The sequence below is a fragment of the Colius striatus genome, chromosome 2, assembly GCF_028858725.1.
Source record: "Colius striatus isolate bColStr4 chromosome 2, bColStr4.1.hap1, whole genome shotgun sequence".
In the NCBI taxonomy this organism is placed as follows: domain Eukaryota; kingdom Metazoa; phylum Chordata; class Aves; order Coliiformes; family Coliidae; genus Colius; species Colius striatus.
In genome coordinates this window covers 84,091,365-84,108,785 of record NC_084760.1, presented here as the reverse complement: position 1 = coordinate 84,108,785, position 17,421 = coordinate 84,091,365, and the positions used below count along the sequence as shown (strand labels likewise).

Below are 17,421 nucleotides of genomic sequence, written 5' to 3'. Positions count from 1 at the left end.
TGTTCCTGTTTCTTCAGTTACCCAGCTGTAATTACAGAACTAGTACTATCATGAGTCCCCCTGGTAGAAGGCCATAAGAGGACCAAGCTTGACTCAGAAGCTCTGATTAGTCCTTCACAGCCTCTTCCTTCATTAAGCTAGGCTTAACAGCCAACTCACTCTTAGCAGCTCTTGCAGCTGCCACTGCTTTCTTCTCTAGTGAACTTCAAGGGGAAAGTATTGAAGAGACAGTGGGAGCCATGAGAAAGTCAAAGATCCTTGGCAGCATTGACTCTGACTGCCGGCATGTTGAGGGCTGCTCCTTCCCCTTGTGGGGAAGGGTAGCTTTGTCTTCCTATTGCCACTCACAATGCCATCTCTCATCCTTCCCACCTAGGTATTTTCCCAGTGCTTCCAGTCCCTTCAAAGTATGTACAGCAAACAGCAAAGATGCTGTATTTTGACAGCCATTCTTTATAAACCCCTCTTCCATAAACACAAATCCATCACCCAGCAAAATGGCCTTTCAGTGTCTTCTTCGACAACCTCAAAGGAGATTGTCCAGACAACCTCGTCCTGTCCACATACCCCTGTGTTCCCTCCAGCCCAAACTGTTTCCTCTCTAAAAGCCCACCCTCCTCTCCTCTTCTGAAGATTTATCTCCACTGTCTACAATTCTTCCTCATAACTCCACTTTTCAGACTTGCCCTGGTCTCACAGACTGTGGGAAGAACAACAGAAGCAACCTACTTATAAAACCAAGCATTGAACTTGCTGTTGCTTTTAACGACTTGTCACTTTCAGTGCAAGGCACTGTGGTTTGTTGCTTTATGAATCCTGAACTCATCTGCACTTACAGCTGAGTGAAGTAACTACAAGAAGCACAGAACTACACAGCTTTGGAGAGATCACTGCAGACATCAGCGATTCTATAGATACCATTGCCTTTATCATGAGAAACATGAGAAACCATGAAGCATTAACCAATTGTAACACAGGGGCTGAAGAGTACCAGAGGGGAACCTTGTATTAATAGTTCTGTCTAAAAGTAGATCCATGTGGAACCCTCATCTATAGCAGGCACTGCATAAGACAGTTTCTATTATCTCATTTTCTTAATTACAGAAAATAGTAGGGAAAACTCAAAGTTCTGTGTCTTATTTCTGTACCTAATGGGAAACCCAGAACTTTGCTCTTGTAGCTGAGGATCTGCACACTCATAGAAAGATACTCTTGGATTACATTATGGTCTCAGTTGGAGCCAGTAACCTAAAGGGATACCGGCATTCCTCTGACTATTAATTCACAGGAATACTTGTAAAACCAGCAGAGGCTGCAACCATTCTGGAAAGGAAGTATCTTTTTGCAGTTGACTTTACATAAAAATTACAAGAGTAGTTTTGAGAACTGCAGAGAAATTTTTACTAAAAAAGGGCTAAATTCAATGATGTCTCAGTTTTCCCTTACATGCTCAGTTTTTCTCAGCTTTACAGCAACAATACACTGGTGCAGGAAACTGAACATTCCTCCTAGATGCTGGCAGATTTCTCACATTGAACAGCAAAAACCTCCTGGTCACATCCATCACCTCTGTCACTTCCTCCTCTGCTGTGTTCCTGGAGACTCCGGAACCATCACACCTTTGAGAATCAAAGTCATAAATATGGTAGTATGCTGGCCAACATACTTTTCTCTGTCAATATGTGCCCTCGTGATCCTACCTTCACTGTTATGATCTTCTCATGTTACTGTGAAGTGCAGCTGGAATCCTGCTGACTCAGGCATTCAGTCTATGAAAACCTCCTGAGCTGTCACTGCCTAAGACCCAATCTATTCACAGCTACTCTATTTTCAACAGTGAGTACAATACTAAGGAAGCCTAAAGACAGCTACTAACCTACTTAGCCACATTTCTTGCTATAGAAAAGGGTCTGAGGAGAAAATGAGTTGAATTTACTGTTCTAGTTCATAAGGATAGAAATACAGCATGTAATTCTTATGCTGCAGAATTACTAAACCGGTAGTTAACAAGAAAACTTTCCCCATGTTGAGCTCAAAAACCAAAACACTCTCTCCCGCCCCTAGAGGCAGTGGGAGAAAGAGGTGGTGAGTCTATAATATGGCAGTGAGATTAAGTCATCTCAATTCAGTCAGCAAGCTTTTTCCAGTCCTCTCAACCCCAATCAAGACACACTATTATGCAAACACATACACTCTCCCACAATTTGCTTTTTACAGTAACACGTCAGGTCATTTCATGTCAGCACACTCTCAGCTTCCCACAGAGGCCTCTGGAGAAGCATGCTCCCATCTCACAGACACCACACCTGGTCTGGATCTTGCACAATCCCAGTTATCCACTAGCCGGTGGCAAATAATTCTCTTCTGCTTTTAAAGGGTGCATGTTATGGTCAGTATGACAGAGTACGTTTGGTATCTGGACTAATAAATCACCATGACATGTTTGCAAGACTGCCATTCTGCATTTTGTCATCTCACAGGTTTCCTGCTTTGAATACAAAGAAATAATCAAACTGCCTCTTATTTGGTGAAGAAACGCTAACCTTCTAAATCGCATTTTTCTTCACGCTTGAAAAGGCAGAGTCTCAGCACACCAGCGCACAACAAACATTATCATTTCAAGCGTATTCCAGAAGAGCCGGCACAAGTGCCGATTCTGCAAAACCTTCACAGCATAACCTTGCTTCAGACTGAGATGACTGTGCTCCAGAGTGGCACAGATCCCTCACTGTCCCACATTTTAAAGACAGCAAAGACTACACTCCTCCGTTTAATCATTCCTTAATTGTACATGAAACATTTCATGGAACAGAAAGTCAGAACTGTTATCACACAGTGGCAACCTTTGCCTATCTTCTGAATAATCTCTCTCTCCTCACCTCTGCCACAAGGCTGAAGTGTGCACCTTTGCTCACTGCTTTGTCAGTGCTGGTACTGTTTGGTCTCATGCTCCTGGAGTGCCTCAGTGTCTTTTAATTGGCTCATGGAATGAGCAGGCAGCTCATTCAGCCCATAACTTACTGTGAGGTTGCTTAAAATACAATTTCAGAGTAAAACAATGTAATTTAAATTCTTCAGTTACAGGCCACCAAATTTACTTTCCGATTCCACAACTGCAGTTATCGCCTTGCATTGGGGCAGTATTCTGTTGGAGCTCAAGTCAAACCAGCTAGGAGAAAAAGATGCAGACGCTCACTAATGGTGTATGGCCAGACCTCTAGCATGGGCAAAGCATGAACACACACATCCGTGCATCTCACCTGCCTCAGAAGGCAGGAGCCAGCAAATACAATCTGCTGGTACCGCAGCACACGCTGGTGATGGATGCAGCACCTGACAACCAATCTGTCAGGGTTCAGAACCACGGGAGATTCCACCTCCTTGTCAAAAAGGTGGTTAAGATCTATGGCTCTGCTGCCACCTCCCTCTGCGATGATCTGGTGTTTGCTTCAAGGAGTAGACTCTTCCTTACCCTATGTGCTCACTTTGCTCAAAAGGCACACAGGCCCAGGCCCTCCAGTTGCACTCAGATGTGACTCCACTTACTGGAACACAGCTACCGCTGTGCAACTGAGAGAATCACCAGATGACCTCTAAAAACAAGAGCTGTGGCACTAGAGAAAGGGTTGCCAACTAGTTGACATGGTCTTCAATTATGCTGCTATTACACTGAAACACATGTAATGTAGCTGCAGCTTTAGAAAAAAGAAACAACTCCATTTATGAAATGAAATAAACTGAGTTCTGCCTAGGCTTGCTTTCAGATAGGGCACACAGCCATTAGGCTATGAATGAAATTTCAAACGTTAATGCCTCATCTTGACAACCTAGGAACAAAGGGTGCCAGACGGTTAGAGCCATGTAGGTGCAGTACGTTGTCGAGCCTGCGCCTGTGAAGTAATGAAGGTCATTGTAAAAGCACTCTCGCAGCAGAGCAGACACAGCTAGGATTCATTCAGTGTGTCTGGAAAGCAAAATTTGCCTCTCTCCTCAGCCCCCGATGAATTATGACCCGTTTATTTAAGTAGAGACAGTATTTTCTGTATATTTGTAAACACAGTAGTTCTAATTGAATATTTCACTTCAAAAAATTAGGTCTTGATGTCTCTGTAACTTGGACACACTCAGGTTACTCTTCAAGTCTTTCAACATTTTTGCCAAAGCCTTGCACACACTGATGGATTTTTAATCACCACAGTGCTGCCTATGGAAGAAAACCTAAGATGAATACTGTTAACTAAGTGAAAATGTAAGACTAATAAACAAGCATTAAATGCAGAGAAACAAGCTTTCATTTCATTAAAACCTACTTGAAGTAGTAAGTACTGCTTAGGCACCGTACTCCATTTGTTAACACCAGTGTGCGCATTTGTGAGATTCTACCATTATCCAGAGAGATAATGGATGGATTTTTTATGTATTCTTTCATCTTTTTTAATGGAGAAGTGTCTTACTTTCATGATTCCACAACTCTGGACTGTACAATGTCACATCAGGGTAGTTTTACTCCCACTTTTAAACAAATAAAGTGTGTCTACCAGTCTCCCAGCAAGTAAAAACTGCTATCCCTGCAAACAATGGGCACTGCTTTGTTTAAAAGCCACTTCTTCACAGATAAGGCAGTTCTTGCATCCATAAAATAAATTGGGTTAACAATGACAAGAACAAATTAAAGATGCTATAAAACCATAACACACAAACTAGTGTAAGAAGTGCAAGTATTTTGTCTCTATCTGTAACACTGAACACCCTAACAAGATACTTAACACAAGACAAGTAAATTTAGGCAAAATCTAAAAAAAGATGTGTTTATTTTCTGTGTAGGTACAGAATAATCCTGAAGATGATATTCTTCTGCTCCAAAGTACATTGACCAAGCAAAGAACAACAAAGGATATGACAATTTGCAAGTGACAGTTACACACCGTCCTCCAGCAACTTTCTCGATTTACACATATATTTGGTGAATCAACAGGAGGCAAAATACAGTTCAGGTTATAGTATATCATACATCAAAACAGAAACAGCCTAGAAAGCTGCATCCTAACACTTCATTAGCAATTTTAACAGCATTTCTATTTCTATTAATGAATGTTTCTGTCAATTACAGCTATGGAAAGTGTTGTTTAAACACATATTTATATTAAAAATTACACAGAACAACATGCTTTTTAAAGTTTTTATTGAATGTAATATTTAAACAATTTCATAAACAACTAAAGCATAAAAGACTGTCTGTTCAGGATGCTTCCAATCTTCTTTTCCTCCATTTTTCCACATAGAAATCAAACGTTTCCTATAAATAAAGGGAAATAAACAAGAAGTTCAACATTGTTTCAACTTAAAACTTACTCATTCTGAACAAAGTCTTATGTCCTGACAAGAGCAAAATCTATTATTCTCTGTCATGCAAAACTAGATCTGTATTGAAGTCTGTATAATTAAGAGAAATACCAGAGAGAGAGAATAAAAGGAAAAGGAAAACCTTGCCAAAAATGCATAATGAAGCTTCTATTACAAAATGCAATAATATAATCCATTTCATTTTAAAAATGAAAATACTAACTGCAATTGTGTCAAAAAAATTAGGAGATGCTTTTAAAGACCAAGCTGCATTACACAAAAAAAGAAAAAAAAAAAAAAGAACAGAGAAATCAGGAAAAGACTCATTTCACAGGGACTTGGAAAAAACACTCTCATTTTCACTAGGTACAAGGAAAAAAGTCTAGGTTGTAGATTTACGGAGTCCAAATAAAAATTCAGATTATAAATTAGGTCAAGGGTGTAGAAAAACGTCCATGGCTGTTAAAAGGCCAAAATTTTCTCCAATTCTTTGTGAAACGAGAACAGAAAAAAAAAAAAATCACAGTTATCATGAAGCAACATGGAGAAAGAGCAGATAATCAAGTCCTTACAGAACTACAGAGAAACACTTCAGAACACAAAAAGTGCCTAGAAAACGTCAATAAAGTATTTGCTTAGAAAGGGAAAACATAAGTCTTCAAAATCTGGTTCACTAAAATGGTACTAACTGACTATTAATAAAAAGAGTGATGTGAGCAAGGTATTTACAGTCCTGACAGATTTAGTGTCATGCCACCTGTCAACCTCAAATAAGGTTTATTTGCACAGTTGCATATCTCTGTTGGAAAGGCAGTGAGAAGGAAAGCTGCAATAGAAAAATTCCTACAGTTCTAAAATCCCATCCTGCTACAGCAGCAACTTGTACTAGATAGAAAACAGGTAATGAAAATTAAACCGCATTAGTTGTTAATGAAATACACATTCTGTAAGCCTTTTGAAGTTCAATTGCTCAGAAAAATGCCCCAAGGACACTTGATAAAGGTACACCTGTAGATGAGTCCCTGATAAGGATCGGGTAGTTTAAATATTGTAACCCCCAAGAGGTTTTATTTCCTCAAGTCAAATCCAATGCAAGATTCCTGTAACTCCTGCAGCACTCTGTACTTCACAGATTCCCTCCTTTGATGAGTCTCTGCAGACATCTAATCCCTATGTAATTATTTATGCATTTTGTTTTATTGACACTGAACACACACAATTCTGCAGATCTGTTTCTTAATTAGGAAATACTCACAGGGGGTTCAGTGAAAGGGACGGGCTCTCCTACTTTCTTCAGAAAAGCTGCTAGAGATTTCAGAGATAGCTCGTGCAGCTGCATATTCTCCGCTTTTGTTTTCTCATACACAGCCTTTACAGAAGCAACATCCCCATCCAATTCTGAGGAAAAAAAAATCCAAAACCCCCCAGTGGTTAAGTGTTCCTCTTTTCACACATTTCCATGATGTCATGCATTCCTACTACTTGCTAAACATATTCTAAATATTTTAATATATAACATTCCAAATATTCTGGATATTCTTCATATCCTACTGACAATTAACATAAGAGAACATACAGCCGTTCTAGCTTTCCTTTTTATTTGAGGTTGGATGATCAATTCCTTCAATCATGTGCTAGAGCCACAAAGGAGTAGGAGCTGCTTAGTGAGAACACACCACTCTGGGATGTGAGATACAGAGTCATTTGCCTCTTTCTCATATAATAAAAAAACCAAACCAAACCAAACAAGCCACCCAATTCAGCACGTGAGAACTCTAAACCAGAATTTAATTTGCTTAAGTAAAGGCAGAATATCATTATGGTCACAGGTGCTGGCTAGATCAATAGTATAACCTAAAAGAACAAAGAAAGCAAATGTCAGATGCTCACTTCAGAGCACAAAATAAAATCCATTTCATCCTACTGAGAAGGAGACATTTTAGCTGACCCAGTAACACTATTACAAACTATTAGTGGCTTAGCTAACCACTAGCATTTTGTTGAATATTCAGAAAAATGCACCATCCCTTGCAACAGGTTCTAACTAATCCATTCTTCAGTTATTTAAAGCACTATTCAATTCTGGCTGTAGAAGAGAGGAGTCTACTTCTCTTTCCTCTCAAGTAGGAGAGGGGAGAAACCCCTCCTCCTACATTGGCTCATGCTTAACCATAGACTTAAGCTGCTGCTCAGACATTTGCTTGAGAAGCATCAGGACCCCTTGAAGTGACCCCTGACAGTCTTACTGTTGTCCTCAGGGTCCTAGAATCAGTACAATGGTTCCTAGCACCTTGTGAACAAGGAAGCCATCATGTCCAGTTAAATTCATTTTGTTGCTTGGCAAAACACAAACATCTGCAGTATGGGAGCCGTCTCGGGGCTGACTAATTCACATTTGGAAACATCACCTCCACATCCACAGGGGTTACAAAAACAACAGTTTGTAAAGAAAAAAAAAAAGCTTTAATTGTGCAGAAATGGATGGCTTGTGTCCCTTTCTCATGAGAAAAAGCTTCCCACTCACATCTGGCAAATGGCTGAGTTCCTTTTTGCATGTGGGAGGCTACTGCAGAAACTGCACAAAGTGAGGGCTTCATGAAAGCCAAATAGGAACCGTTAACTTTCTGTTTCTTTAAATTAGAGGTATTTATTATATGGAAAACAAACAAAAGAGCTAATACTTAGATTGTGTTTAATGGATCACAAAATGTGATTTCATGTATTTATTTTTTCTAGAAGGTAGCATTACACATCAGTTGAAGGAAATCTAGTCCTGGCAATGGATGGTATCTCAGGCTAAGGAAAGGAGTAAATGGCCCTTTTTTTGTTCAGTCGTGGATGTCTGATAAACAATCAGATTTCTTTCAGCTGTGAGTTACCTTCTACTGTATCTTTGCTAAACACAAACATTTCATTTGTCCACTTATTTCTGCAACTAGTAACAGTAACCAACTGTAGTATACTTCTCTTTATCTTCCATTCCTCTTTCTACCTAAGCAGCATTTGTCCTCTAGAGAATTATGATACTACAAGGTTGGACTTGGCCCAAAATGAGAAAACATGTTTTAAAGCCTATTAACTGTAAAAAGGAAAAAAAAAAACAAAACCCCAAACCAAAACCAAACCACCTTTTAAATGAAAGACCTTACTCCTAGCCCTCTTGGCTAGAGCACAACTTAAGCACAGCCTTCTCAATTTCAATTGCGCTAAATATTTTGCTGACGATCATTTTACAGCCAAATGAAACTAATGTACTCACCACTGCAGAAAGTATCAAGAAATGGAAGAAAAGGGACAGAAGGAACAGCTAAATTGCTGTTCATGTGTGCAAGTCTGTACATATTATACATGGCGGAGATAGGATATCCAGGGGCATTTATTACATTCTAAGAGGAAGACAAGACCTCACTTTATTAAAACAGAAAGATGCAATAGAAAATGCAAAGATACCCTAAATGCAACTCACCCATCCCCATTCTGGTACAGGGGATCAAATAACTGTTTCTATGTGCACTCTTCTACCTGATACAGGAGTGGCACTGATGTCTCATGCAGGTACTTGTACAGAATAACCTGGGAACTGCTTTAAAACTCTTCATGTTGGTAATGAATATCTCCTCTGGAACTCCCTATGAGCCAGCAACGTCTCTGTCTAAAGAAACTACAGCAATGCTTTGTTCATATACCCTGTGGCTTCACATGAATACATTCTAACCACTATTTTAGGCATAATAGTGCAATCTGCAATTGCTCTGCTGCAAGAGATTCTCTGCAATCTCTTTATGAAATTGTTGTACTATGATGTAGTTGGGAAAGGATATTGAAAAAATTAATTAGTTCACTTACGGAATTTCTAGTGAGGTAAAAGCAGTAAAAGGCTAATGATAGTGTAAAGCAGCAAGTACTGTGCTGGTGACAAAAGGGTGCGTTTTTGTTTTATAAAAACATGTTAGAAAATTTATCCTGCTGGGGAGGAAACTATGGGGACAAGTGATTTGCTAGCAATCACTGATTTGAACATCACTAAGCAAGATAATTCTTCTAAGTTAGATACTTAATCTTGAGAAGTTCTACAACTTGATTCAAACACGGTGGAGTCTGCATTTCTTTAATACCACACCTTGGACTCAGGTTTGAAGTGTTTTATTTAATTATTTCTATTTTTTTCTCCTCTGTGACAGACTGGAGCACAAGGGTTCCAACCAAGTGTTACCATAAGGGTTTTCTGTCCTGCTCTTTCAAGACTGAGTGTTGCAAATAAACATATTTAAATAAGCAACTTGATTTCAAGCTGTTCCTCTCTCACTTCAACTACAAGGAGAACTGATTCGCACTTCAAATCAACTATTTAGATAAATCCAAATTTAGGCATCTGGAATATTAACACCAGCTAAATTAAAACAGGTATGAAGAATCTACACTAATAACAATAAGGTCCTTGCATGTTACTGACAGAACTAATCACTTACGATTTTGAAATATACCTAAAAGGAACCAATGCACCTATTACATGTTTGGGGGGGAAAAAAAAGCTAAATTAATTTTAAAAGCCATTCTCTTCCACAGTACTCCTCTACATGGGTTAAGATGGACTCTTTGGATTCCAGATGCCCCTGTTTAGCCTCTATTGTAGCAGGATTCTTTAATCTAACAGCTTCTTTTGCAAAAGTTTGGGTCAGTTGGTTGCTTTTTCAACCTAATAGCTAGCATAGTATAAACACCCAACAGACTTAAACCACAGAAAACCCAGATAAACCCTTCCATATCTTTGTGGCTTGAACTTTAAAGCACATTACACAGTGTAGATTTTCCATGACCTCTCTAAATATCTCAAAAGTTCTTACTAAAGAAGAATTCCAAGGAGAGTAAATTACCATAACATCTCAAAAGGTAACAGTATGCAGCTTCCGTATCTAGATGCTCGGGAATCAGTTCCAGAAGTCTCTCAATCTTCTTTGCCTAAGAAATTGAATGCAGAGACAAAAAGAGCATTAACATAAGATCTTGAAGGACAAAATAAAATTGTCAAAGTTAGAAAGAAAGAATTATTTCAGATCATTAAAGTAAAATGAACTGTACTGATAACAAGGAATGAACTGTGCAACAGTCCAGGAAAGTGGACATAACTTCTTTTTAAGCTCTAATTCAGATATAAAGTAGTCAAAGAATCAAGTACAAAATCAAATGAAACAAAACACAGGACTAAAATCCCTGCTCAAGAAGCTTAAATATTAGTTTCTCAAATGTTATGAAGGAAGCAATTCACATATTAATGCAAGCATGTCAGGATTTCAAGCAACTTAAAAATACGCAAACCACTCAGCAACCTTCACCAGTCTAGAGGTCAATGGTAGCTTTGATCTGTGCTTAAAAGATGTCCAATCACTAACTAGTGAGTTCAAATTTGGAATCTCCCTCTAGGAACCTGTGATTCCAGTTTCAAAAAATCTCAAGCCTTGAATTTTTAAAGTTTCTAGAAATCCATAACATCTTTATCACATACTACTAACTTCTACTTGTTAATAAAAATTCATCTTGAAAAGCCAGAGAAAGTCAAGTCTAAAAATTTCTTCTACAGACAATGAAAGATCGTGTTTATCAAATGCATCATCATTACTTCAACAGAAGAACTCTCAATCTATGAATATTTAATGACAATATCCAGAAAACACAACAGTGCATTGCTCCTCATTTAAGAAGCATTTATTCTAGTTTGTGTATCAACTGCCTCCTGATACTGATTCCTCATTCATAAAGGAGCAATGTGGCTTTGCATATGTGTCTGTTTTGGGGTTTTTTTTTTTTCATTGTTTCATGCTGGGTTTAGGGGTAGGGGGTTGTTTTGGGGCTTTTTATTTTTTTTTTTGGTTAGTTTTACTTTAAGCAGAGACATAAATGAAGGCATTTTGAATTGCTAGGAATGAGCACAAAGTCAAGTATCTAAACAAATGGTCAAACCAGATACATACCCAAACCACCATAATGAGCAACATGAAATGTGTCTTAATGCAAACACAGAGGCATTTTATCCTTCGAGAGGCTGAGGCTTTAACTTGCATTTATATTCATGCAATGTAGCCAACAAGCTAAGTACTGTCAGGTTGTGATACTGAACTGGATAGTGCAGGAAAACATTTATATCCTGCAAGTACTGTGCTCTACGGTATAAAATAAAAAATGCAGTAAGTTACTGAAACAATAGAAAAATATCAACTATACCCTCCTTGCCTTCATGCTTCATAAAGTAAATTGTCCATCCACAAGAAACCTGATAAAGTTGTCAACTGTTAAATCTGAGATCCAAAAACACTTCAATCGAGGTTGATGAAATACTATTTTGCTACATATACAATGATATACATGGAAAAAAAATATATACCTGTCCAGGTTTAGAAGCCGCTCTAGCCATAAAACTCATTAAAGTTTTCTTCTCCTCAACTATTGCACCACATCTCTAAATAAAGAGAAATAATTATTGTAGCAGTCATGACTAGGTTACTGATAAATAAAATTACTAAGGTGAAATCTTCAAATTACTCATGTTTAAAATAATACACTAATATACATATTTACAAGGTAAATAATTGACTATTAGTTTGGAAAAAAACCAAACAACACACCACTGAAACAACAAGAAACATTGGTAAACATTGTTTTTAAAGTGGTAGGTATAAAGTTTGTTTAAAACAAAAGGGGAAAGAATTAAACTAATACTTCAATATACCACAAAAAAGAGGCTTAGGACTGCAAAAGAATGAAAAAGAGAAACACTATTCCTCTCCAATTATACTGCCAAGCATTCACAAGTGAGCTAGGGATCATAAGGTTAATTATACATTTAATAAGGTGTCAGGGAGATAACTGCTCGTTTCTTTATAAAAATTAAAATGTACAAAGCAAGTTCTCTTTAAAGTATAATTACCTACACTTATGCATACAAAGGACTGATTTCAATCTCTCTATTTTATAAAAGGCTTTCATTGCAACAGACAGTGTTTGAGAGAGAGAGAGAAGTTGAACTTAGAACGAAGTTTGAGACAGACCAGATGAAAATTAAAAATGTATCTTACTTGAGAAACAAGGGCAAAAAAAACGCCCCAAACAAAGACAATATTTTAGTGTATATTCCTCAAAGGTGTCAGTTTTAGAATTGTTACAATTCATAGTGCTCTTCACCAGCTGTAAAATATTCTATCAGTACCAAAATGCACAGGAAGAAGACAATGGTCTGCATATAAAAATACACATACCATGGATTTACTAACATCCATTTACTGTCTTTAGACATACCCACCAAGTAAGAAATTTTGGTTTACGTCACTATGAATGTACTATATGTGTAATGTGCTTTGACAAGCTCTTTAAAATCCAGGTGAAAAGGTGTGAAATCTCTTTTCCATCAGGAAAACTTGGACAAAAATACATCTGTAGTGTTCTGATAAAAAATTGCTTTATGGTGATAAATGGGCAAAATATTCACGGGAGAAACTTGCTACATTTTATTACCAAGTCTATCCTGTCTCACCTACTGTCAGTAGGTGCTCTGAGAGGAAAGAGATAGTCTAGTTGCAGAAATGTTTTCCACAGCCCCCCCTTCATGAGGAAGTACTAAACCGCTCTTGACTTCCGTTAGTTAAAGCATTCTCCCTCCAGACAGTACAAAACATGTTGTTGCTGTTAAGTCAAACTCTTAAAGAGACCCTCAGATGCATTTTTGAAAGCAACTATTCTCTATGTGTACAGTAATATTTCAGATTATTACAAGAGAAAGAATAAGTTTAGATTGACATTTACTTTTCAGAAAGTCACAATGGATAGTGACTACTGCAATCTTCTAGTTACCTATTAGTAGAATACGTGATCTGCAACAGCAGTCAATAATGTTCAAAAACAACTGAAAGCTTTTCCTGCACCATACAAAACACAAATTTTCTCATGCACACAGAAGTTTCAACTCAAAGCTTACCTGTGAATATTCATTTTCAAATCCTCCCTCAAGATACAATGTACACAATGTTATTTCAATTATGCTATAGGACCACGAATTTAATTTTAATAGGTAGATGCTGCTGTGATAAAAAGTTTTAGGAATATATGAATGAAAATCATTCCATGTTTTGAAACACTAAGAATGTGCAGATTTTACTTGAAAAATGCCAACACCCTTATCTTCACAAAAGAAACTGTAACTGATCTTCAGTCATTCAATTTCATTAATTTAAATCTAAGAGCAATCAAAAATTCAGGAAAAGTAAAAGATCTTGGGTTTTTTTTTTTTGCATTTTAGTATTTCATGCTATAAAGAAAGGTTTTGAATCAAATTGCAGTCTGCTTTTAATTTAATACTCAGGTGACCAGTAAGATAGAGTAATAAAATAAGTAATATCCCAGAACAGGGAATATGCAAATAATACACCTCAAATTGTAGCAGAAGTAATTGAACACATTTGTTGGTATGTATCCTTCTCAAAAAAAGGTCTTGCAGTATCATAAAACACCTGATGGATGAAGCAGAGCTTTTTCTTTAACAGCTGAAAACACTTTGGAATCGGAAAAGAGGCTTCAGCTTGAGGAAGGACTTAAAATTCTCTTCCAATCAAAATGATTCTATAATTCTATGACAGAACAACCTGTAGGGATGGGCAGCCACTGAGCTGAGGCTCCTCGCCAGGGGCTGCTTGTGCAGGTGCCAGGGAAGTGTCCATCACCCACAGGTCATCCCACCTCTGCCTCGCGCTTGTCTTTAGCTCTAGACAAATGGCATGGATCCAGTTGTCTTGTTCTGTGAAGATGGCTAAGTCAGCAGAGACCAGCATTTGTCTCTTAATGTATCTGTGACACTCGAGTGAGCAGAAAGCAAATTCACCTCTTAGTAAACCTCAAAAACAGCCCGTACAATATCACAGTGACCAAGTGAAATAAGGCCCACAAAGAGTAAATATCGCCTGCTGCTCGCTTGAAAACTGTACAGCTGTAAGGCACTATCACGTTTACAGCACTTAATATACTATGTGAGAAGCTGCAAGGAAATGGTTTGCAAGCAGCAACTGCTGTCCAGCAGGAAACTCATAAAAGAATATTTGCTTTGGATGGAATTTCAAGCAATATACAAGTCCTCCTTTATTTCCTTCCTTTATTTCTCTTGTTAGGAGAAAAAACCCAACCTTCTGACTCTGGCAGCCACTGCTACTACTAGTACTAGAATACTAGCTTATGGTTTGGAATAGTCTTAGCTGTGCTACTGCTACTCTTGTTGTAATGCAAAAGCATACTAGCACTAGCCTATGCTATACAACACCTCTTTTTGACAATTTTTCAGTTAACCTTTGAAGAGCTCTAAGTGTTTCTGTGCCTCTCTTGTTATGTCATTACCTGTATCAGCGATCTGGCATCCTCCACTCTGTCTGCACTGACATATTGAAGGAAAAGATCTGTGACAGGTCTGTAAATTCCAAGCTGACTGGCCAGTCGTTCTGCCATCACACCAACTGCAAAATGATGGGTACACATAAGGAAAATCTTTGATTGAAAAGCCACTTTTGTAAACTTCACAGGCATGATTTACACTGACTGAGCAGGTTTTACGTGTAACAGCTATTTCATAACACCTCTGCCTAGTCAGAATATTTAAATATCATCGCAATTAACTTACATTTTTCCAAAGCTGGCTCTAATCCGTCCTCAGACACCTTTCTTAACAAATAGGAAATATTTTTGACAGCTTGATCAGAACTCTGTGCACCAGAGATAAGCAGAGGCTCAAGGTATTTCACGGCAGCATCAAGGTCATTGCTAGAGAAAGAGATTGAACTGGCTTAGTTTCTGAAATCAAGATTTCTAAACCTAAAGAAGCAATTACATTCAAGTTTTTGTTTTCTACCTTAAAGTTATATTTCCCAGGAACAGTTGAGTACCTATGACCTCATTCAGATATTGTAAGAGTGAAACCATTTATGGCTGAATGAATAAATTAGTCCATAAATAAAGTTTTAAAATGACCTTTGACACGTACACAGCCAAAGTTATTTTGACACATTTTTCCCTATTAAGAGAGTCCAGCTAGTTGCTTTAGGAAAATGCGTTCTGCAAATCTAGAAGGCAGAATCAAAACATTAATGGAAGGCATCTGAATAAATAATGCACCAACTCAAGTAATTTTTTTTAATGCCATTCAATTAAATATTTACCTGATTGTTCCCATGCCTGGCTTTTTGGATGCAAAAGGCAATACTAAGTGTCATTTGGTCAGTACCTTTGTCTAAACACTTCTAATCTTACAGTTTAAGTGTAGTGAATGCTAATAAAATAATGCAGGAAGTATTCACCAAAGTGTGAACTCAATTTCTAGCACTCTAAAAAGTTGAAATGACAACATCCATTTGGAGCATGTAATTTAGGAAAATATATAAATAAATAAACAGTGTACTGGAATTGTGTGCCAAGTACCACTCAGATTTAAGTATTTACCAAATCAGTCCTTTATACACAGATGGCTATTTTCAGTGGCTGAAAATACAATGAGCTCACTACTAGAACTGGCCTGCATGGTAGCTGTTCAATTCAAGTCCTTTGGCTGTTCTGAACACTTTCAGTGACTACTCTCTCTGGTCTGGCATGCCTGAGGCAAACAGGTACCTGTTAAGTAGTTCTACAGCTTTCTTTCCTGATGAGTGAGGCACAGGAGCTCTACCTGAGGAAAGTGGTTTGAAATAAAATAATAGGATATGTAGGATTCCTGAAGGCTGTCTCCTGCAAAGCATATCTGAGAAGTTCACACTGTGCCCTTTCTCCCAAAAGTGCTTCTCCCATGTAGTTTTATACAAAGGATAAACAAGCACAGTACCAATGTATCAAATGAATCAAAAATACTAGGCAGAACAGGATACTGAATTAAACAGTTGAATGAAAGTGTGGGGATAATTATGATTGAAACTGTGGCTTAAAACAGCATGGCAGCCAATTTTTTTATAATTCTGACAAAAAGAATATAAAACCACTCCACAGATATACATCTGGCTTTCACATTTTGAGGGTAAACACAGTATTATTTCGTCATTTCAACTCCTAGAATAGGTAGATTTTTGTTTGCAAACAAGTATTATATGCATAATCTGTGGGTGATAAGTTCCAAGATTCTTTATATATATTTGCTGAAATAATTTTATACTCAGATTTCATACAACACCAAGGAGAACACTTTATATGAGATGTAATATATTAGAACAAAGGTATCAAAGCTAAATTACACTACCAGAGAAGACCTTAACCTCTCCCAAATGCTTCAGCTACCCCTGCATTTCATGAAATCATTTTCAACCTCAAATGTGTTTGGAAAACAATACCAGAACAGAACTGCAAAGCACAATGCTCAACCTCACCAGAATTTTAACATTTAGGACACAGTAAGAGTGGAAACAGAACAAAATGGATAATGCAAATGGTTTCCCACAACTCTGCAGGAAAGAATTACATATACTACTTCTAGAAATACTTACTTTTTAGTATGAGCCAATGCAACAGCATTAGCCATTAGTGAGGGAGGCATATTAATTGATTCTCTGATGTCTTCCAGCATGTTTTTAAGTGCTTCCAGGTTCTTCAGATCTCCTTTTTCTGCCAGAGCCTGGGTGAGTGCAGTAACTGCTGGCCTAGCAGGCAATGAGCCACTGTCAAGCATTCCCTTTAATACAGCCAATGCATCTAACAACGGTACAGAAATAAGGGAAAACGAAATTGGATTTCAATTCAGAAGGCAACCATGTTGCTGGTACCACTAACTCTACCCTTTTAGAAACATACACAGGAAATGTGTATGTGCTGAACTTAAGCCCCAAAACTGTTGTAGTGAATTATAACTTGAAATATATACACACATAAATAAAAACTTGCAGGAGTATTCAGGTTAAAATGCTGTAATATTTAATCAGTAAGAAGTATTAAGGTACTTTTAACATTTAATTCATTTATTTTAGTAGTTAGCTCAAAGAAAGCAGTTGTTTCAAATATTCTCCCGTGTGACCTTAAAGTCGTGACTTTTGGTTTTTTTCTCCACACTATAATAAATTTGCAATTTTAAAA

At 37.6% G+C, this 17,421-nt stretch overlaps 1 protein-coding gene across 2 annotated transcripts in view; it reads right to left on the bottom strand.

The window, feature by feature from the left end:
* Window positions 1-5,165: 5,165 nt before the first annotated feature.
* LRPPRC (leucine rich pentatricopeptide repeat containing) overlaps window positions 5,166-17,421 on the bottom strand; it is a 93,975-nt gene continuing 81,719 nt past the window's right edge. For both annotated transcript variants that reach the window (XM_061991335.1, XM_061991336.1), the window contains exons 32-38: window positions 16,839-17,043; window positions 14,996-15,135; window positions 14,716-14,831; window positions 11,723-11,797; window positions 10,218-10,302; window positions 6,599-6,741; window positions 5,166-5,296 (exon numbers count right to left, since the gene is read on the bottom strand). In XM_061991335.1, coding sequence (XP_061847319.1) covers window positions 5,240-5,296; window positions 6,599-6,741; window positions 10,218-10,302; window positions 11,723-11,797; window positions 14,716-14,831; window positions 14,996-15,135; window positions 16,839-17,043 — 821 coding nt within the window. In that variant the 3' untranslated portion in view covers window positions 5,166-5,239. The remainder of the gene's footprint in view (window positions 5,297-6,598; window positions 6,742-10,217; window positions 10,303-11,722; window positions 11,798-14,715; window positions 14,832-14,995; window positions 15,136-16,838; window positions 17,044-17,421) is intronic.